The sequence below is a fragment of the Mugil cephalus genome, chromosome 16, assembly GCF_022458985.1.
Source record: "Mugil cephalus isolate CIBA_MC_2020 chromosome 16, CIBA_Mcephalus_1.1, whole genome shotgun sequence".
NCBI lineage: Eukaryota > Metazoa > Chordata > Actinopteri > Mugiliformes > Mugilidae > Mugil > Mugil cephalus.
Window position 1 is genome coordinate 6,620,646 of NC_061785.1, and position 22,542 is coordinate 6,643,187.

The 22,542-nt window shown below is 41.7% G+C and overlaps 1 protein-coding gene and 1 non-coding gene across 4 annotated transcripts in view; both read right to left on the minus strand.

Annotated features, from left to right (window-relative positions):
* LOC125022772 (A disintegrin and metalloproteinase with thrombospondin motifs 14) overlaps positions 1-19,906 on the minus strand; it is a 46,915-nt gene extending 27,009 nt beyond the window's left edge. For 2 of the 3 annotated variants that reach the window (XM_047609701.1, XM_047609699.1), the window contains exons 1-4: positions 19,337-19,906; positions 18,495-18,937; positions 6,658-6,823; positions 2,745-2,941 (exon numbers count right to left, since the gene is read on the minus strand). In XM_047609701.1, the coding sequence (XP_047465657.1) occupies positions 2,745-2,941; positions 6,658-6,823; positions 18,495-18,937; positions 19,337-19,415 (885 nt within the window). In that variant the 5' untranslated portion in view covers positions 19,416-19,906. The remainder of the gene's footprint in view (positions 1-2,744; positions 2,942-6,657; positions 6,824-18,494; positions 18,938-19,336) is intronic. The other variant, XM_047609700.1, reaches the window with a different exon arrangement.
* Positions 3,512-3,583, minus strand: trnaq-cug. Its single transcript has one exon. It is a non-coding gene; the product is annotated as a tRNA-Gln (tRNA).
* Positions 19,907-22,542: the final 2,636 nt, after the last annotated feature.

Below are 22,542 nucleotides of genomic sequence, written 5' to 3' on the forward strand. Positions count from 1 at the left end.
GTGGCTGAATGCTGTATATATTCAGTTTTTTAAATGTCTCCTTTAACAATATTAACAGTCGTGGTCTCAAACCTCAAAACCAGAGAGTGATCTCTCTCCGGCCTCTTTTTTTAAATTTTTTTTATTTGTCCCTGTGTGCACTCTTAAAAGGACAGAAATGTCAAGATGTTCCAGATACAGCAAACAGAAAAACAGAGTGCTTTTTGTTTTGTTTTGTTTTTTTGTTTTTTTTCTAAAACACCAAAAGGCGTGTGTCAGTGAGCGTGTCAGTCAGCTTGCTCTGGGTGAAAATTATGGCTGTGCACAACAAAAGCTCTGTCACTGAAGAAAGGCCATCTTGGCTCAAGTCCAAATTTGCTCTGGGACGCAGGGTTACACCCAAGGCATTTGAGCAAATATTCCATTCACAGAAGCCTATTCAGGTCAATAAATGCTGTAAAGAACCCTTGAGTGACCCCAAATTCTCCCAGATTTGTTACAAACCCAAATTCCCTGACTGGTCTATAGTGACCTATATATGCGTGTGTTTACGCTGGGAACAGAGAAGCCGTTGAAAACCGAGGGGCCGCAGCAAAAAATAGAATCATAAAATGGTTATGACGACATTTGTAAACACTGAGGTTGCACATTTTTTCTTACAGGAGTCTGGTCTATGCATTCAGACTTTTTTTTTTTTTTTTTTTAAATGTCCAAGCTGAGGGATGGGGTAGCCCCACGTACTGTATACTGGGATAATTACAAAGCCAGGAGGAGCACACGGAGGGCTGCAATGGGACTCTCGAGGCTGATAATGAGAGTAGCAGCTGTGGGCTACAGGCGCTAGGTGTCCCTGGCTTGTGTACAGCATCACATCGACATGGACAAAACCTGGTCCGCGGTCGAACAACACGGCCATTGTGCGGCAGGCACCTCGGCAGTCACCTTGGCTTTTGCGCAGACAGGATGTTCAGTAATCAATCCCTCAGGGAGAGTTTCTCCAGGTGGTACTACACATTCTGCAGCCACGGAGCCGGGATTCAGAGGGATTTGAGTGGGCAGAGCTCTTCCAGACACAGCAAGCCTGTGGCTTACTAGTGGAACTAAAGAGTTTTGACCCTCGTTTGTTTAAACTGCACTTATTTTTCTGCAAGCTCTCATTAAATTTAACCCAGCATGGCATTAATATATTAACATATACATATAGATAGATATATAGATATAAATGGATATGCACACTTTGTTTAATAACTTCACTTTAGACCTCCAGCAATTTTAAGGCTAAGTGCCTAAAATTGTCCTGCGAGTGATCAGAAATACTCTTAAGTGCTTATCTGAGAGTACCAGAAACCAAGGACCGACAATAATAGAGTGTGCTCTCGCAGCCACTTCACAGTGTAATCAGTCAAGGTCATTAAAAGTCAGACATTTCTCTCTGCGGAAGACATTTGGGAACAGAATGTGAATATAATATCCTAATTAAATGGCAATGCGAGCAGACTTCTGGCGCTGGTTTCCATGACTGCCCCGCGCGGCTCCCAGTCAACTTTCTAATTGGTCTAGTGCGGCTAATCAGACCACCATGCTGGGTCCAAATGGTAACTGTTACAGAGTGAAACCAGCACCCTGTGAAAATCTGACTTGGGGGATTTGGGTCCAGTAAGCAGATTATGGTGGTAGGAGCTGGTGGAACCCATAATGAATGAGCTGAGAGTTTTTTTTTCTCCCCCCCGCTCGCTCCCATTGGTAATCCATCAACTGAAAGAGAGAGCAGGGGTCTGGGGACAAGTGTGGCAAGGTCTGATGTCACAGAGGACAAGGGGGTAAATATCTCAACAAGGAGATGAAACAAAAAAATAAAAGTATCAAGGAAATGCAGCAGCATTTTAAAATAATTTCCAAAATATAGATTCTCTATTACCATATATTCTCCTATTTCTGTACTTTTCTGTCCTTAAATCAAGTTTGATTCTTTAGAAGGCTGAGCTATAAAAGAAGAACTATAAAAACTAAGCATCGTCTTTGAACAGAAAGTAGTTTTTGGAAGAAAAAAAAAAGATGTCCTTATTTCACTCAATATAATAATAAAGTCATCTATATGTAATAAAAAATAAAACGGTTAACTTTCATGTCTAAATATGGCTGTGCAAAAGCAGAATTGTAAATAATGAAGTCTCAATGTCCTCAATTGAGCTAATTAGCAAAGTTATAGCTTGTTACTATTGACAGAATTTGCATGTGATATTAACCTAGAAAAGTTTATAAGCATAAATAACCAAGTTCCAGCTGTAAAATCTGATGAGGTGGCTGATGGTTTTGTACCTTTTCCACTTTTGTTACGTGTCGGCTGTAGAATGAATCTGCTGAAATGCCCACTATCGTGTTTTTACACCAACTATCAAGTTATGAGGATAAAAGTTTAACCTTCTGAGACGCAAGCTTTTATTTGGTATGAATTTTTAATTTCTCCGAGGTATTTGGGATTAGTAGGACCTAAGACATAGAAAAACTAAGCATCATCTTTGGACAAGAAGTAGTAGTTTTTGAAAAAGACCAATGTCCTCCTATGTGGACACTGGGATTATGTCATTATACCGTTGTACCTGAACATGGCTGAGCAAAGTCAAAACTGCAAACAGTGGAGTCCCGACATCCTCAAACGAGTACTGGCTAATAAGTAAAAATTGCTAATTTGTTAAATTTGTGGGTGATGACGATCAAGCTGAGAGAGAGATGCATGAGGCGTTCGTGCAAGCATACAAACTTACTATGTTCATGAGCGTGAGAACGTAATTTTGCACGTGCTCCTTGCCGTGGAAGCGCACCACCGAGTCGTCCACCGCTAGCAGCACCTCGATGTTGTAGTCGTCTTTCTTGGCGTGCCTCCTCTTGCGCTCAGACTCGGACAGCTTCTGCTCCACGAGATCCAGAGCCGCAGGGAGGTCTGCTATTCCGATGTCTGCCACTGCAAAAAAATAAAAAAAAAAAAAAATAAAAAATACGACCGGGATGTAAACAAGTCAGCGAACAGATGGCAGGAATCTACTGCACGCAAAATATGTCTTCTCCCGTTTCAGCATCAGTAAAGTAATACAGCGCCGTGTCAAGGGGGTCATAAAACAACCTTCTGTGATTGAGTGTCGGGATGAGCAGGTGCTGGAATCCTTTGGGATTATTTATAGAGCCGAGGGCTTTATAAAAATAATAAATAATAAATAGTTGGCCCTGAAGAATCAGACGAGGCTTCTTCTACGCAGTCTATGGGGAGAGAGTGTATGTGCATTCACAGTATAAATCCGAGTGAGTCACACCTCGTCCAAACAACATACATCTATTCCATGAAGCATAGCGTGCATGTCAGTGTGAGATATTTATGTAGATCGATCAGGCGTAATATTATGACCACCTTCCACAGTTGTGGCTCGTCTTTATTCCTTTTGGTGAGCAAAGCGGGTTCTGGGATCAAACCGCTAACCCTCTGGTTTGTGGACACCCTGCTCTACCTACCTACTGAGCACAGCCATCCCAAAAACAAAGGTCCCACCGAGATTTGAACTCGGATCGCTGGATTCAGAGTCCAGAGTGCTAACCATTACACCATGGAACCCTGCAGGAGACCTTTGGCCCCTATGGCTGGAGGGGAGGGGGGTCTGTGTCTGGTGGTACTAGAGTGTTTTTGTGTGCGTCTCCTTCCGTGGTTCCAGGTGAAATGTAATAGGAGATGCCTTTAGGATGCATATGGACTCATATTTTGGGCAACTTGCTGATTTGAAGTCCAGTCCAGTCCATTTCTTTATTATCAGAGCGGCAGCTGTTGGTGGACAGTGAAATGCTCCGGGGTCATTTGAAAACATAAGACAATTTGATACATGTTTCCATTTTGAAAAATGATTAGTACGGCTTTAAATGTAAAAGAAAGTTTGCAGAAAAACTAAGTTATATACATTCGACAAATCTCCATCTCATAAAAGCAGTGCATCTATTTCATAAGCCCCAGCGCATTCCCACCGTGTCCAAACAATTCATCTGTGTCATAAAGCTGTTTTTCTTCAGCTCTGAGATGGACTAGGTCGTGCGAGATAAAATGTAATATCAGACAGGGAAGAAAAATAAAAAAGAAACGAGATGCACTGAACCACACGTCTGTGACATACATCGGAGAAACTGATGATTGCATTTCTGAGACAAACACTACAGAAGCAATAGATAGAAGGCCCCCACGGAGAAAATGCATCAGGCCTGAAGATAAATAATAGTAGAAAACTGTAGAAATTGTATTCTGGATCTGCATGAAAACACACGGCAACAATCCATAATGACATAAACTGCGTGCACTTTTTCTAACAACCGTTCAGCATATGTGGACACAGTGGACATGTGTACACACTAAAATGCAGCCATCCTCCATTTATGCTATTATCTTCATTACACTTCTGAAAATACCTTTTCTGCATATGTAATAATGCGTCTGAATCTGTATCTGACAGGCTTGAATCATTTCAGATGGTCTTTTCTATACGATTGCACCCATTTGTGAAAACATTCAAAGAAGCTAAAAAGCAGCTGTTTCCGGGCAAATCCCCTAAAAGGAAATAGATCTGACAGAGCGTTAAATATAATTTCATGACGTGAGTATTCTGGTCTCCCATATTGTTGAAGATCCACCTACATTGTGAAGGACAAAAATCTGCATGTGTCAAGTCCACCTCAAATATAAGACACTGCTGCTTCATAGAGACGTGTTCTTATGGATGTATGCGCCAAGGAGCTATAGAGTTAAAAGACTGGTCGGGCTTATGGTGACATGCGGAGGGAAATGCAGGGAGAGTCACCCGCCACATGCTCAAGCTATTGTTACAGCAACAAAGGAAATAAAGAAGGAATTCATGGACATTGGTCTCTGGTTCCCCAACACTCCCCAGTACGACCACTGGAGCCCAGCATTCCTCATCATACCAGCTAGTTTAGTGGACACTGTCTCTTCTGCTAATGCCTATAATTAATACAATTAATGATTGATCGTGATCCGCCATTATTTAAACATCTGGTGGAAGCTATGTTTAATAGTGACAGTAAGAGCTTTTCCACATGTACAACGGAAAGGGAACTCAAGGTTTGCAAGTTTTACTCAAGTAGGGTTTTTTTTTTATCAATATCTATCAATCAGCGGGTTGTTACAGGGAGCGGCAAACGTCCCAGTGTTGTTGTGGGGAATAAACAAGATTCTCCCAATGGAGCATCACCTCGCTGCTGCTAAGAAGGGAAATTACTGCCTGGCTATTTTATAAATGCATGCGGCATTCGTGTGGATGTGGATGTTAAGGCTCATATAGATGCTGCAGAACTAGACGCCATAACTTATATTGGTGCAAACCATTTATTCACTGTTTATATATATATATATATAATATCACTCTGTAAAAACGCTTGTTGGTGCCGTGTCTCTTTTGCCATTTGGGTTAATGTGTTTTTCTACTTCCCGTTACACTTTCAAACCATTGTTTTTATTGATACCGATGTCATTGCCGATTCTGCTTATCGATAAAATTCTTTATCGATTCCCTTATGAATTTTTGGGTAAGTGGTAGAAATTTTATTGGGTTTCTAAAGAGATAAGAGCTTGTGTAAGTAATGGATCCTGGATCCTCACTAACACTGCTCTTCTGAGACTTTTTTAATGAAGTACGTCATCGACAAATGTTTGAAATTATGGTGCTGCATAAGTTGCGTTGTTGCACTGTTAAAGTCTCCTCTGGTGAAGTGAAGCCACTTTTGACCCTTTCAGTCTCTTCCATTGCGTCTTCCTTGTCGTCACGTGAGCGTCACATTATGAGAATGTATGAGAAGTAATTTGAGTTCAATCCATTCATTTGTATGGTAGGCACAAAAGGATTTAAGAAGTTTTATCCTGAAAAAAAGATGAAATAAAAATACAGCTTTTACCAATTTAGAATAAAGAAGAATAAAAGGACCAAACAAAACCGATAAGTTGCTCCGCCTCAATAGCAACCACTTCTGCTATTGTCCAACCAATTATAAGACTGGGAGCGCCGGATACTCAGGGCGAGCACATCTGGTACCAACACCAGAAATATTAAAGTGGAAGCACCCTACCACCAATCACAGCTTGTGCGGTCTGCGTTGTAGTTTCATTTCTGGGAAGGTGCACTTCAGGCTATGGTGCCTAAACTGCCTATTACACATGTACCACCCACCTAGACCCAACCCCATAGCAATGATACACCACAAAAAACACTTTAAAAACAACTCAAAAACAAGAACAAGAACAGTGTTGACCTGGCCTCTTGATCCCAAACTGATCAAGTATCTGTGGGATGATCCACAGAGGCCCCAATTAAAATGAGCTCACGTTCACTGAGGGGGGGGGGGGGGTTTAAGGAATTTGCTAACACATTAATCTTTCATGCACGAGTGAATGGAAGCTAAAGGCTTCTGATCTATTCAAATTCTTAAAGTTATGTAACAAACACATTTAAATGCAGCAGAGCAACAAATCTTTGTATTACACATAAAATACTGTGTTCATTATTACAATAACGTTCTATTATAAACCATCATACAGCGGCTCAGTCCAATATGTGCCCTCATTCATCCATACAAACACAGTCACAACACCCAAAAAACCACAAAGTGCTTTTTGTTCCCAGCGAAGTCACGCACCTCTCCTACCTTCGTTGTGGAGATTCTCCCCCTGCTGGCCCGCCTCCCGCTTGATGGCCGATCTGCGGTAGACCACGTGGACCCGCCCCTTCACCTCCACATCCTGCTGGCCCTTCTCGAGGGGTTCGATGAAAAACTCCCCATTATCAGTCCGGATCAGGCCTGCCTGGAAAAAGAGAGCTTAAAATGAGTGCACCACCACCACCACCATCACCACTTCTCCCTGAAAGGACGGTAATTCCTGTGGAGCCAGTAATTATAGTGTGCTTGATCAATTGGAAGAGTCAGTAAAGAGTTGGATATGTGGAATGACGCAGGTAGACACAATTTGGGGCCCTTCAAGCCCGTCACCGAGATTGATTCAGTGCCACGGTGATTTCACCCTGAACGTGCTGATGTCTAAACACAGTCGTACTGTTCCAAGCAACCTGTTGTTTATTATTTTTTTTCAATAATTTCATGGAAAATCCTTAAGTTTTATCTTTTTTTTTTTTTTTTTCTCGAGCTTTGATACCAATCAAACCCACGTTCTTTCAACGGATGTGCTCTCATTCAGGGAAAAAACTTCTACCCACAAAGAGCAGCTGTGACCTTGCTGCTTTCATTTAAAGATAAGCACACTCCAAGAGGAATATTATCATAACGGTAAGCGTATGTACCCTGAGATGGAGCTCCTGGCTGAACTGCAACCCCCACTCTTTAATAAAAATCCCAACATTTCTATTAGCAGCACTGAATTATGGGTATGGAAAAATGGTGCCCCCCCTTTGTACGTCAAGTATGTCACTACACTGAGTATATAGTCTTTCCACACACCACCATATTCAAGAATCAAACAGGAATGCAAAAAAAAAAACTGAACAGTTTTCCTTTTCCCTTTTAGATTGCTTAAAGTGCATGAGATTGTGAAAGTGGGAAAGAGGAGCTTAATTTCCAGGTAAAAAAACAAACAAAAAAAAAAAAACAGAGAAGTTGCAGCAGTTACTGTATCTTTGGTTAAAATACGCCGTCAGATATCTTGGCCACTTGGGGGCAGCAGAAACGAGCTGCAAGCACACAACTCTTACATAACTATTATCTTTTAAAAGTGCAAAATGGCTGCAGCATCACCGCGCCACGAACACGTAGCTTATCCAATTTTCTGCTGCAGTGTAAATGAAACAATGTCGGAAAAAGAAACAAAATGGAGCGCACTACGTATCTGATTCTCTTGTCACTGCGTTGTTGCCTTCTCATTAGTTAGCATTTGCTAGCTTTTACACTGGTTTAAGTATTATTTGAATAAATGTAATGAAACACATACGTGTGCAGCAAACAGAGCAACATTAGCATACATTTAGATTCCAGTTTAAGGAGACCAATGCAAGACAATGTAAGTCCTCAGTAAAGTATTTGTTTCTTAACCTGCTAAATGCTCTACTATGAAGAAAGGAATTGAAAATGCTATAATGCATATACATATACAGGCTGCAGGGCAAACCCAGGGTCCAATGAGAATTTGCAAAGTGCGAAAATTAAAATACATTAATTTCTCAATAAAGCTAACTACTATTCCTCATTTTTCCAATAGGGGTCGCACTGTTTTAGTAAAAGTTGTGGCCATAACACAACACTAAACCGTAGATGGCAGCAATGTGCCGAAATTGAATTTACTTTTCTTAAGAAAGTTATTCTACAGCCAAAGAATATATTCTCTGCAAATTAGTTGCTCACAAACAAACAAAGTTGTCGTGTGATCCGCTGCTAATATGAAAATACTGATAGCTGAAGCAGCAGCTTCAGTGCACCCGGGGACAGTATTGAGTGTAGCTGCAGCAGTCTGGATCCAACACGCAATCACTGTAATTATGGTCATAAAACAGAAGACAAAAGGTCTGAAGAGTAAACACCACGCTGGACAGACGAGCTACAGTCAGATCGGCACGGCTCCTTTTGTTTCAAGTTTACATCAGCTCTGCTTTGTCCGTCCGTCCGTTAATTTTCAGACAGGTCACCGGTGAGTCACGGGGCTAACGGAGAGTGGTTTGACATTCACACCCACAACCCACAGGCAATTTAATGTCAGTGTCACTTGTATGACTGCAGACAGAGAAAGAGACAGAGAGGAGACAAGGAGGGGGGGTCATGCAAACACAAATGTTTGTCTTGTTTAGAATGTGATACTTAAAGTGTAGGGGTGGGGGGGGCTTGATGAAACACTACAAGACAATTTGCTGACATCCATCCAAGGGAGCATTGCTTCGCTCAAGTTTCAATTCACCGTCTCAAATAAAGGACACATGGCACGGACACATTTCCACACATCAAGGAGCGTGCGTCGCCTTGTTTTTATTAAGGCTAATGAGACAAACTGTGCCGTGTGAACACTGCCTCGCATATTCCTGCTCCTCTTTCAAAAAAATAAAAAAAAAGAGAGAGAGAGAAACAAAAAAAACTGTTGAGCCTATCATTATCCTCATGAAGACGGCACACCAACAAGATTTTGGCAAGAATGTGTATATTTACAGCTGCAATGGGAAATCTAAATACAGTGCAGTAAAGGGAACACTGTGCCTAAAATAATGATGAAAAAAAAAAAAAAAACTCTGCAGGCTGTCCTCTTGGGACCAACAACACAAAACACCGTGAACTTAAGGGTGCACATGTGACAGTGAGGGCAAAGAGGAGTGAAAGAATCTGTGCAGCCCCCTGACCAGGAAATGCCAAGTAAGACATGCTCCGATACTTCCTCTGTGGTCTCTTATTTCAGCAGTGGGTGGAAAGTGAAGCTGGGTCTGTGAGAGGGGAGAGAGCAGCAGCAGCAGCAGCAGCATCTGGAAGGGCCTACGGAGTAGCCAAATGTAAACATATGTAAAGGCTAGGGTAAAGTCTGGGCTAGGCAAGGACGTGTCAGGAGCAGGGAGGGGACGGACAGCTATGACGGGGGGACGGGGGTTCATTCCTGCATTTCTGGCTGCTAATAAAATAGTCCAAATATTTGCAATTTCCAGTCTCTCAAATGCATCTTTCTTACTCATATCGCTACAAACTGAATATCTCGGGACTGACACTATAACAGCGAAAAGATTAATACAAAGCCAGCTGAGAAGGTGGACGGCTTGCGGCATTTGAATTACCGTAATTCACCGATGGACAAAATTCAAAGTGTGGCTGAACGCTGGGTAGTTGTTAGAAAAAAAAAAAAAGCTGCCATTACGGTAATGACGACGCGCCGCTGGTGCTGTCTGCTACAGGCTGCAGAGCGTCGCAAGACCGGGGATTTGTTGATAAGATCAAAGTTAGTTATTATACCTTTGAGATGTCACGAATGTCCTCCAGACAAAAGCACAACTTCCCAGTGTTCAGCCACACTCACACAATATTGTCAATAGCGCAAACTACTGTGACTTACGGTAATCCAAATATCGCGAGTTTTAACGGATCACCTGCGATCCGTTCGGTCTTATATGGTTTAAACACGTGACTGCAAAATAACACAAAAACAAAAAACGCCGGACATAGGACATAACGCCGGTGATGAATTTATTTATCACCAGAGAATTCATCTTCTTTTTTTTTTTATCAGTCTTTAATTGAAAGTCTCCTGTGTCTTTCTCTCAACATGTTCCAATGAGTGAAGTTTAGCTTTATTGACCAACAACCAACATTTTATCTTCTGGTCATGTGCTTGCCAATGAATTTTCTCTGTTTGTTGGTATCCTCCACCTGTCTGTAAAACAAACTGTCTTTTAAAATCTTTTATTCCCTCTGCCATTTGTCTCTCAACTTCATTATAATCTTTTATCTGGGCACTTCCCTTATCTATTTATTCTATTTATGGACCATTGATTCGAGTGTTTTTTGGCATATTACTTGCTCCATTCTGCTTTTTTCTTTTTAACTCTACTTTTATCTTTTCCTGTTATCTGTTCCTATGTGTATTGTGTAATGGTATGCAAGCTGTCCAAACCAATTGCCCCTGGTGGGATTAATAAAGTTGTCTGAATGTGAATCATCACCTACCAGCAGGAGCTTTCTTTTCAAATGTATAACTTTCCTGTCTTTGATGCCAAAATAAAAAGAGAATTGGTTCACATGACTCATGTGCTGATAGCCCTCACAGCTACGCTCTGAGGCCGAGGCAGTGAGGAATCCAGCTGTGTCACTGGCACCGTCAAAAAAAGAAAAGGCAAATATAGCCAACAGTTAAGCTCACCGGCGCACTAAATTCCACACATCAGTAAGAGCAACTTTGAAGGTGGATATTTATTGTATGTAATTTCAGAGTGCTTCTTCCTGCTCCACAATTGCTGCTGGACTCCAGTCACCTGCTCTGTGCAGAACAGGAATTAAAAGTGAGGGTTAAGAGCTGCTGTAATTACTGCTGGACACTCTTAAAGGAAATATGGCATGTGTGAATGTGCTGAGGAAGGCTTGGTTTTAGGAGTGGAAGTGATCACAATTTGAGAAGAAATCTTTTGAGTTGACTGAGCCAGTCGTACAAGTAATTACTTTAGTGCTGTAGTGCATGTGCATGATGTCTGCATGATGAATGCTTGTGCGTCTTAACTATCCGCCTTTTTTATGAATTCTGAATGTTTCCCATGATTCATTTGCTTTTCTGGTAGCGCTACGTTTCCATGGTTTCAGTAGCTGACAACATGGCGGTAGACAGAGGCTTTTAGCTGTGGATAGAAATGGGCAATATCTCACGGACTCGTTTGATGACTTGAAGGTAAAGCTGGACGTTAGCTACATTGACATTGTTAACTACAGCACAATATTTGCCTCTGAGATGTAGTGGACCAGAAGCAGAAAGTATAAATAAAATGCTAATAGTATAACTGTGATTTATGATATTAGTGTCCATCCATTTGGGTGAATTTTACAGACCTGAAACATCAATGCAGCGTATCATTTTAAGGTGAAATCTCCGAATCAGGGTGCAGTTCGGTCGAATGTTTATCGACAAAGCGGCAGGAGTAAACATACATTGTCTTCGGAGGATATTTTAGTTTTAAAGTCGCAAGTCATGGTAGCTTTCGTTCATTATTGCTTGGTATTGAGTGCAGGGTGTAGTAGGGCATGGGCATTCAAGCAGTAGTTATTGGAGCAAAAAAACTAGTTTTGATTAGCTATGTTAGCAAATATGAATTCAACAACTCCCATAGGCTTCTGAAGAAACTTGAGGATAAAAGAGTGCTAACTGATGCTAGTTTCAGTGTCTTCAGATTCCTTTTTTTATTATTATTTGAAAATCATTGCTCATAGAACATTTCTGTATCAAAACAATAATAATTTCCATCTTTTCACAGCCTCCAGCTACAGAAAACCTAAATGAAAATGTCTGGAATCTGCTCCAGTAGTAAGACAACCTCATTTAAAATCCTTCTATGCGGTAATAGCTAAAAACAGCACTGGAACAGAGCCATCACCAACAGCATGTCACGTGACTCGCTTTATACGTCTGGAGGATAATAGCGTTTTGAAAATTAGCTTATTTCACTGCAGCTTTCAATCTACACCATTTCACGCCATTAACAGGGAACAAAAATAGGGTCTTGGAAAGTGCTCACCCCTCCACCTCACCCTCCCTTCTGCCCAGTGGAAAATTCAACCTCGCTTCACAGAAATCACAGCGTTTCTGTTTTTTTTCTTCTTATATGTGATGTAACACATGACAGGTAAGTGATTCACAAAGGCAATGTCACAATATGCCGGGAGGTCTCTATTTACACCATCTGGTGAGATAATCTGACGGAGGCACCCTTTATGGTGCATGATAGACAAACAGTCTAAAAATGGAACAAGTGCCACAGGCTAGGGATGTTTGCGAGGCAGCATGCAAGGAAATCAAAGTCCAGCGATCGTTCCAGGAGCTCAACCTGTAATTTGTGGCAGATTGGCTCAGAAACATATAATTTAGGCTCCAGGCACACTCTTTGTTAATTCACCGACGAGCGACAGAGGGTTAAAAAGGTAATCCACTGTCAACCTCTGAGATCAAGGTATCCACTCATATTTCCATGAGGTCACCGAGTTTACTGTGTGAACTTTAGACACGCAATCCATAATCTCCTCTATATCGAGGAGAGGAGGGGAAATGTGGCTTCTGGTGCAGTGCTCACACGACACTGGACACATCGAATACGTCGCTGATGTCGGACAAAGGCTTTCCACGGAACAGCCGTGCGGATCAATAAGCCAGGGAGTAAATCATGGCTCAGTGTTGCTGGACTTAGAAATGAGGGTGTGAGGCAGGTTGTAGGAGCCGGGGATTGCTACATGATTCCTTTTTATCAGCTCTCACATCACCCTGTGCTGGACCACAAAGGTTACGCATGGCTGGTGATCAAGATGAGGGCTATAAAGGAAAAATTGGGCTTGTAATCACCAACACTTATCTGCATGCATTAATAATAATGTAGATCCCTTGATTGAGGATTATGAGGCTGTGAGTAGCAGATAAATGCACTCTCATTATACTTAATATCGTTACACCACATAATTAGTAGGGCTGCGACTAATTGCATGGTATTTACTTGCGACTAATCGCATGGTTTTTATAATCGACGCATGATTAATCTCAAATTAATCAAATTTTCTTTTAAAATCTGTGCTGAAAGCAGATTTATATTTGTATTTTTCAAGCTTTGAAACCTCTTGCGAGCTAGTGGGTGGCGGTTGGTGACGCCACCCTCATGCAGAAAGCCTTGTCTTCATCGCTTACGGGTACGGGTTGGGTCAAGGGTCAAGTCACAGAACGTGCTTGCGCGCTAAAACAAATGAACGGGGTTAAACTTTGACCTTGTGGCTGAAAATACATGGGGCTCATCCAGACTCCTACTGTCGAGTAATAGACATTTAGCTAAAGAAGAAGCTGTTTAGCAGTACAGGCAGAAGAAGTTGTTGCAATAGTAAAGTTAGAAGAAAGAATAGCACGTAAAAGGGGGTAGTAGTTGTATCTGTGTGTGCTGTCTCCTATTGTGTGCTTGAGTGAGCACCTGTTTAGACAGACATACTGTAGATGCTACAAATAAGGATTAGAGTGAGAGGAAATAAATCAAATTATTGGCTCCGATGTTGGGCTTCCAGTGGCGGAGCTCTGAATTTAGTGCTTTACCTCTGTGCCAGCAGACTACTGGAACACCGGAGGATCCTTGAATACTGGACTGGGACCAGCTTACTACAAAATTCCTGCAAACGGCCATGAATAGAACAATTTATGCAGGCATTTTCCATTTCCAATGGATAGGAAACTGCCCTTCAAACCCCTCCTCCGCCCCGACAAAATGCAAGCCACTTCTGACTAATTTCCGACTGTTGCTAGGTGGCTCTCTCAAAAATAGCGCCCTTCCCATGGCAGTTATCTGGCACTTGTGTTTCCATCACACACACGTAATTCAATCAGCCCCGTCATCTGCGCTAATTCCCAACACATGAGCACCGCCGGTGTAATCATAGCCATCACTCATCACTACACAACAATAGTCAATGCTCTCCTGGAGTATACAGCTGATGCCATCTCGCAGGCTCCACAGTGAGAGGAAGATTTAATAGAGACGTTGATTAATCCAATATAAAATTTATTAAAACGAAACTGAAAGTGAGCTGTTGCAGAAACCGAAGGGAGCGTACACTATTTGCAAGTTCAGCGACACCGAATATATCCAACCGATACCATATTGAGCTTTACTGTATGCAGGGACGAGGACCAAGCTAACATAATCAGAGCACGCACTAATTTCAAAGCGTATCTCTGAATTCCAGTCGCGCTGAAAAGTTGTAATTCAATATGTTTGTTCTCTATAAGGGAACCCATCAAACTACTTTTGAAGACTGCTGATAAGTACATCAAGACATGCGGTGCATCTCAAAGATTTGGCCCGCATTTGGCGTCCCACGCGCAGGATTCACATACTTACACCTTTCAAACTTAGTCCTTTCATCAGACATGATCTCCTCCGTGCTCCTCCACATCAAGCAGAAATGTCAGACTAAATAATTTGCCTGCGAGCACTGTGTGCAACTTCAAATGCTCCCCGTGCACCCCTGCATGCACAGACAGGTCCATGTTTATGTTGGCTTTGATGCAAGGAAACACATGGACAATATTCCTACGAGTCTGACTGACGGCAGCCCGTAAAGGGTAAGTTCACCCAAATCGCAAACAAAACATCTTTCCCCACATGCATTGTGTGCTGAGTGGTATTTACGCGTGCAGACGGTTCTGGTTTTGCCTTCTCTCAGACTTCTGCCGCCACCATAGTACAATAGGCGTGAATACAATGATGTTTGTGATGCTGTAAGCTTTGAAAGGGGACATTTGAAGCAGTATGTGTTTCCTGATACAATGTCACAGAAACTCAACATTTTTACCAGGAATTCTGTGAATTTTTAATGTGACACACAGAAAACTGGGTGCTGTTAGAGGACACGTCCCCAGAAATATCATATTTTATTTGTTTCAGAGGGAGCACGTACCCTCATCTTATCTACAGACATATAGAAAATGATCTAAAACTCAGTTATTTTCTTTAAGATTAAGATCTTTATCCTATTTGCGATCCAATAAACTAGGTTCCTGGAACAGAGCTGATTTGCTATCTCCTTTTATTGATCTACTGTCTCACACCAACGACGCTGTCACTGGTTCCTTTCTTTCACTACAAATTGTTGCACTCGATGACCTTTGTTTAAATCAAGAGTCGAGATTATTGCGAGTTTCAGCATAATTCAGTTAATTTGCATTATTTTAAGAGGAATGCAACGATATGAGAATCAGAAGAATGCTTTTTGGGGGGAAGACTGAAAAGGCAAGAATTTGACTCGATCTCAGAATCACCACCAGACTACCTCAGTTTTGTAGGCTAACCATTCACCATTTATTCACTATACCTGAACATAAAGCACAAAAAATTGCATTGAACCGGAATATTGCCAACCACAAGTTTTATCATGTTTTATCAAGCATTTTTTTTTTATCACTTTCATAGCATTTGACATTTTTTTACTCTCACCCTCTCTGCGCCACCTCCCTTTATCTTTAGATCATCCATAAGTTAATCAAAGTGTTATCAGTACAGAGGCGGGTAGACAGTATATGTGCATCTCCAGCACCCATGGCTCACAATATTATTGCAAGATAGTAGCATCCGATGCTTGGATTGTGAGAGCTCGGCGCTTGCTGTATTATCCCTGGTCAAGTTGACTGATTACACCAACTCAAAACAGACCCTCAGACCAACAGGAAACATCCTGGGGCTCTCGACAGGCTGTCAGAACAACGTCTAGTAGGACAAATGATCGCAGAACTGTTAGTTAGAAAAAAGCTATCAGAAAAAAAAACAAAAAAAAAAAAACACAAAACAAAACCTTGCAAATTTGACAAACAGAGAATGTAACATGGCACAACAGAGCAGAAGCTAGCATAGCAGAAGTTAGCATGGCAGAAGCTATGAAAACAGCAGCTAGCAATAGAAAAGCTAGCAGAGCAGATGATAACTCGCTTTGTGGAAGGTATCACAACGTTACAAGTAAAACAACTAGCAGAAAAAAGTTTTTTGCGTCATATCCCAGTAGAACAATGACGTAACTATTAGAACAGAAGTTACCAGAAGAGAAGCTAAAAACAGCTGCTGGCAGAAAATGGAAAAAAAAGGTCCCAGAAACTAGCTGAACAAAATCTATCACGGAAAAAGGTAGCCCAACATAAGCTGGCCAGGTAAAAGCTTGCAGAAGAGACGCTAGCACTTGAGCAGATGATAACAGAAAAATGGTCCGGAATTAACTCCTTTTGCAACTCAACTAAACTGAAGTTCGCAGGACAATCTTGCAAGAGACAAGGGAACCAAACAACAGCTAGCACAATAAAACCAATCTAAGAAAAGTTATCAGAAGAGGCAGAAAGGAATATATATATAAAAAAATGAAATGGAAAACTGCTTGCATACCAGAAGCTTACAAGAGAGTGGTGCTGGAAATGCTCACTTTGCTAGATGCTGCTTGAACATAATTAGTAGAACAGAAGCTAGCAAGAAATTAAACTAGCTCCTAAAACAGACAAAACAGCAGCTAGTAAAGAATATCAGCAGAACAAAAGCTAGCAGAGAATAAACTTGTAAAACAGAAGCAAACATCTGCTAACACTGAAAATATGTTTGAGTCACTCCTGTGACTTTGCTAGTGGACAGCACATGACTTCAGCAATTTCTGCATTGGGCCTGGTCTGAAATTGACGGAAACAAAGAATACCGTCTCTTGTGCTTTTAACAAATGTATAAGCTAAGATCCCATTCCTATTGTCTCTGTAGGTGAATGCAGCATTGTGCTGCATAAGGCCAATGCATTACTTGTCTTTGTGATGAGTCACTGAAGAGTTCACACATGCGTCGTGTTTTCCTGTGATTACAACAAACAGCATGGTATTGTTTGCATGCTAATCGATATTATGACACAGAGGAAAAAGGCACAACTCTGTCTATTGAATTGTAACTCCATCTCTGGCTAGAGGGCAAAGAGCATACACTTGTGCCTGTTGCAGGACCCATGAATAAAAATTTCTCGCTGGAAGTGTCACAATCTAGACAGGGAAAGTGAGAAAGAAGCGTGTAGCTGTCTCATTTGGAGGGCTTCAAAGGCTCTGGGGTCACAAGGTTATCTTCGCTCCCATACCACACGTTATTTCTGTCAGAACAGTTCAGGGAGCCGCTTCAGAAATACAGCCAATTCAAATGTCAATCGGCTGCTTACGTAGAAATTCTCTCTCATTTGCCCTACTGCAAACATCCATTTGTGGCTCAGGTCCCATCGCTCGCGACACACTTTTAAAGGCCACGAATGACGTTAAGTGAAAGAGCAGAATGGGGAGTAGATTGGTGGTAGCAATGGAGAAGAAGGCGCAACACTGTGGACCAGAACAATAATTTAAAGAAAAAAAAATGTATATATATATATACATATATCGTTTTGAATCCCTTTTATGCTAATTGATTTCATCAGTGGAAGCATGTCAAAACTAAGGATGCGTCGAGTCAGTTTGATTGTTTTTTGTTGTTGTTGTGTTTAAATCAGGCTACATTGCTTTTAAGGGTTGGGGTTCGATTGCTGTTTCCATTTTAGATCTGATTCTGATAAACGAATCTCTGCAGGCTCTAGATTTTCAGCCACATTCAAATTGTATCAAATTAACCTTATTGACTAAAGCTGCACTAAACTAAGCTAATAATGCACTGACTTATAAAATGTGTGACTGAATATTTGAACAGTTATCTCTCATCTCCATAGTTCCCCTCAGCTCCATTAATACACAGTATTTTAAGTAACAAATTTGTGCTTTAATATGTCTAGAGATAATATCTGTCAATGTCCTACCGGTTTGTTTGTGCACTTGACATTGAAGCACATGTTCTATTTTGTCATTGGTCGGCCCTGCTCTGTTCTAGCCCAATCATTGGCTGACTGGTGGGCATGTGACCAGTTAAAGGGCAGCATCCAGACACTGCAAACATGCAACTGTGAATATATGGGATACGTTTGGCAAACATATCATGAATGATGGTAGATTTGGTAGGAAGCAGAAATATCATGATGCAGGCCTTTTTTATTATATAACATGAGAATGCTCTGAATGATGCTTAACTAACTAACTGACAGGACAGCAGCTCATCAACAAAGAACCAAACCTCAAACTTTGAGCCACCTCTTCTGCCTATCAAACAACAGTGATACTCAATAAGACAGATCTGACATGGAGTTTTACTTTAATGTTGTACTTTTTAAGATGAGAATAATTTCAAAGTTTGGGATTTCCTCTTGCTACGTCAAAATAGTGAAGCAACTGTACATTGGTGACTTACCAGTCCGTCACAATTGCTGATAGCCACAGTAGCATCCGGCATGTCACTCACATCCCCAGTGAAAACGCAGTCCCCGTGGATACTTTCCTTGGCCTTTTCCTTAAAGTCCTCTTGCCACTCCACAAAAGCCCCCGGTGCTACCAGTCTTCTGTTGGCCCTCAGGCGGAGGTGCAGTTCCTTCCCAAACACGGTGACATTGAAAAACAAGTGCTGAGCCGAGGCAGGGGTGACTGAGGGCATCTCGGGGGCACTGCGGGCCACCCTTCTTCTTCTTCTTCTGCTGCTGCTGCCAAGGGCTGAGATGGCATCAGCAGCAGTGGAGGCAGCAGCAGCACCTTGACTTCCACTTCCAGCAGAGACCACGTGAGAAATATACCGGCCATGGGAGTCTGTGCTGAATGGCACGATAAGACCATATTCACTTAACTTTCCAGAGAGATTTTCTGATGGAACAGATAGTGTCAAGTGAGAAACACATTCACAGACCTATGCCAAGCTAGCTGTTATGAGGGGAAAAAAACTATAAATCAGATGACAAATCAATGAGAAAAGAACTGAATAAGAACAAACTTTATTCTACAAAGCACATTCAGTATTTCAGGGTGAATGTCCTTATGGAAATAAAGCCTACTGCGGATATCCACAATGGAAACCGAGCAAAAGCCTGTATTGATGTGGTTCGTGCGGGATCAGTACGGCTCTCAGAATAATTATATTGACTCTTCCATAATAACAATCCTTCCTTTTATATCATTAAAATCACGCTTTTAAACTGCAGGGTGTACTTCTCTGCACAGGACAAACGCAAGAGTGGGGAGAAAGAAAATAAACGGAGAACTCACCATGGGTTTCTGCAGCGAAAATGTGCCCCAAAAATACTTGAGTGAGTGAAAAGCACATCAGTAAATACATACAATCCATAGCGAGCGCTATAGTATGAGAGCTGCCACTTCAGCGCTAAGTTTTCTTTTCTGTTGTAAACTTTGAGCAGCAGAGTCCTTCCTCCAGAAAGCGCACCAGTGCAGGAGAAAAGCACTCAGAGTTGAGCTCCAGCGAAACAGCCGGGCATTTCTGAGCGTTTCCCTCTAGACGCCAAACTGACGGATACTCACAAGTTGTTTCCAATCTTTTGGCCTGCGCTGAACTGCATAGACCAAGACAGTCCCATCCATTTAGGGAGCTAAGGGGGGGATATCTGGGGTGCTGATGACGACAATTCCCCGGCAAAAAACCGGGACGGTTTGAAGGAGTAAGCTACTTTTTTTTTCCTCCTTCTTTTTCTCCTCTTCCTTCCTCAGATAACTTTTAAAAAGACAGGAGACCAAGTCAACGCACGCCTACGCGGAGAGGGGGGAAAAAACTTAGAAGGGTTTCAGATAAAAGTGTGCAGAGACAGAGTGTCCCGGTGGTGAAACATCTGCCGTCCAGTCATGCACCATTACGCACCAATGGTTCGGCTGCGTAACTCACGACTGCTCAACTTGAAGCCAGTACCAGCCAACAGTGGGGACGCCGTCTCCCCGCTATACAAACCATAGACTTTATATATGTTTAAATAAAAATAACGACAGTCTGTACAACCACATATAATGTTTTCACCTCAAAAAAAAAAAAATATATATATATATATAAGAATCTGTACGTTATGTCATTGAATATGTATTGAAAAAAAGTGGGGAAAGGGCCACATCCAAAGCCCAAATGTATGAATCTTTATTCAAAGCGATGGAAAAACTCTGCAGGCTAATAAGTCATGTTGTCACGTCATGAGTTTACATTAGTCCACAAACACATGTTAGTAATAGCATGGCCATGCATCAAGGATGGCATTAGAAACCACACTGTAGATCACAAAAAAGCAACAACAACAGTTAAAATGGAAAACATTGGGGGAAAAAATAACATTTAAATCATACAAATGAAGGATAAAAAAGAAACTTGAGGACAAGGTAGTATTCTAAATAAGTGCGGCATACAATTTTGACTGCTTTAAAGGGAAAAATCTGAGGCTCTGGAGTTGGTTAAAATAAACTGAACGCCCTCCAAAGTATCAACGCCCCATCTTTAAGTTAATAACTGCAACCTGTATGTAATAAAGCGCATGTTCCACACTAAAAATGTGTTTATGTGCACATATTTGAATATAAATCCGAAAGGCATGTGCAAGGGCAACGAGAGCCCTTTAAAATGCAGAAAGCTCTCCCTGGCTATAAGAATTGATTTGACATTACTACATATGTTCCATATCTGAACCCAGTATCAACAAAGTACACATATCTGATGTAATGGCTTCATGCGGTCTGCGTCTAATGTTTCATAATATTGGCTAATCCTGCAGATGTCACTGTGAGCATAAGTTCCATTTCCAGAAAGGGAACAAATCCAGCGCGTTCATTAGAGGCTTAGCATGTGTGAAAAATGGTACAGTAGATTTCATCAGTGGAATGACAGCCTGTTAAAACTCAGGCAACCCAGACTTTTTTTTTTTTTTTTTTTTTTTTTTTTTTTGGCCAAGGCTCGACCTGCTGGAGTCCAGACTTAGTCAGACATGACCAGGCTGAGACTGAACCAACAACTCTGGAATCCTTCTCAAAGGAAGGGAAGGGGGTTGGGCAGAAATGAGTTTTCACTTTCAGGTACTTTTTAAAAAAAAAAAAAAAAAAAAAGTGTCTAGTCTGGACATTCTTTTCCCTCAGCAATTCCTCGACTGTGTCTGGGCCTAGGTGGTCTCGCACAAGTGGTTGGTTGCTCTCATTCTGTGGCTAATTAGCTCATTGCTCCCAGGATGGTCAACATGGAGCAGGTGTGGGTTTGGAGCAGTCTTCCCCCCCAGGGCAGCAATGAGAGGATTGGATGGTGATCCAGAGTTGTGCATTAATAAGCAATGGAAACTAACCGCAGCATTAAGAGATGGAAACCATTAACTGCCTTGTGCGGAGTTTTATGCAGTTTTTCCATCCATACTGTTTGGAGTTGTTGTTTTTTTTCTCATGTGTGTCCAAAAGCCAGGATGATATTCCACAATATACCATAGTATTCAATTAGAAGCCTTGTTTTTTCCCTTCTGAAATGAATAGCTCCACTCACAGTCTGTGGTTAAGTCCACACACCAGAACAATTTTCTACTACAGAACACTCTGTCCTTCAGGAGTGTAGGAGCAAAAATTGAGCACACTCTGAAAAATGCAAATGTCCTTGTTCCCTTTCATACCAAAAATGTTTTCTAAAAAGTTGAACCAGACACATTTAATCTGCTGTGAAGTGGCCGGGTTCAAGTTTGTGCAGGAGTTGCAAAGAATCAAAGTTCTTCCACTGTGTTTCCAGCCGTGGGGAGAGAGAGAGAGAGAGGTTACAGTACAGAGTCTGGAACTGTGAATGCCTCAGCGTGTGCTGTAATGTGGTCTAGCCATACCAGCGTGCTGAGAAAATATGTGACTTTTCATCTGTGAGATGCAGGGAGATGCAAAGCAGCTGCTGGTCTGCCCGGCAGCTTGAGGGAAGAGGAGCGTCTGCAGCGAGTGGACAGAGGGATCTGGGGCTGAGAGGCTGAGAGTGAGCACATAAAACAGATGAGGTTCCCTTGACTTTCCTTAAGATAATCCAATTAGTGTGGGAGACTTTACTCCAACAATGTGCCTAGGTGTGTCCTTGAATTTGTGTTGTCGAGTTTAACTGAGTTAAACTGAAGTCTGCTGAGAGTTACATCTCAAACCATACCACCAAACCATAACCACCAGAGTTGAAAAAACATGCAGCCGAAGTTTAGGTAACGACTTTGTTTAGTTTCATAGTGATGACAACACAACACTTGGTTAGGTTTAAAGAGCAACCATGGTTATTTGAACAAAAGAAACAATGTTTTTAACCATAGACTGTATATAAACATGCACGATGTGTCCACACTTCCTTGGATTGACCAAACTGATGCAATTTTCCCGGGGATATGGGCGACAGCATGTTAAGATTTTGGAGCCAGAGTCTCAGCAGCATAACTGAAAAATTAGACTTTGGTGTTTTAATATGACCCATGCACTGGAGGGGGTGGAGC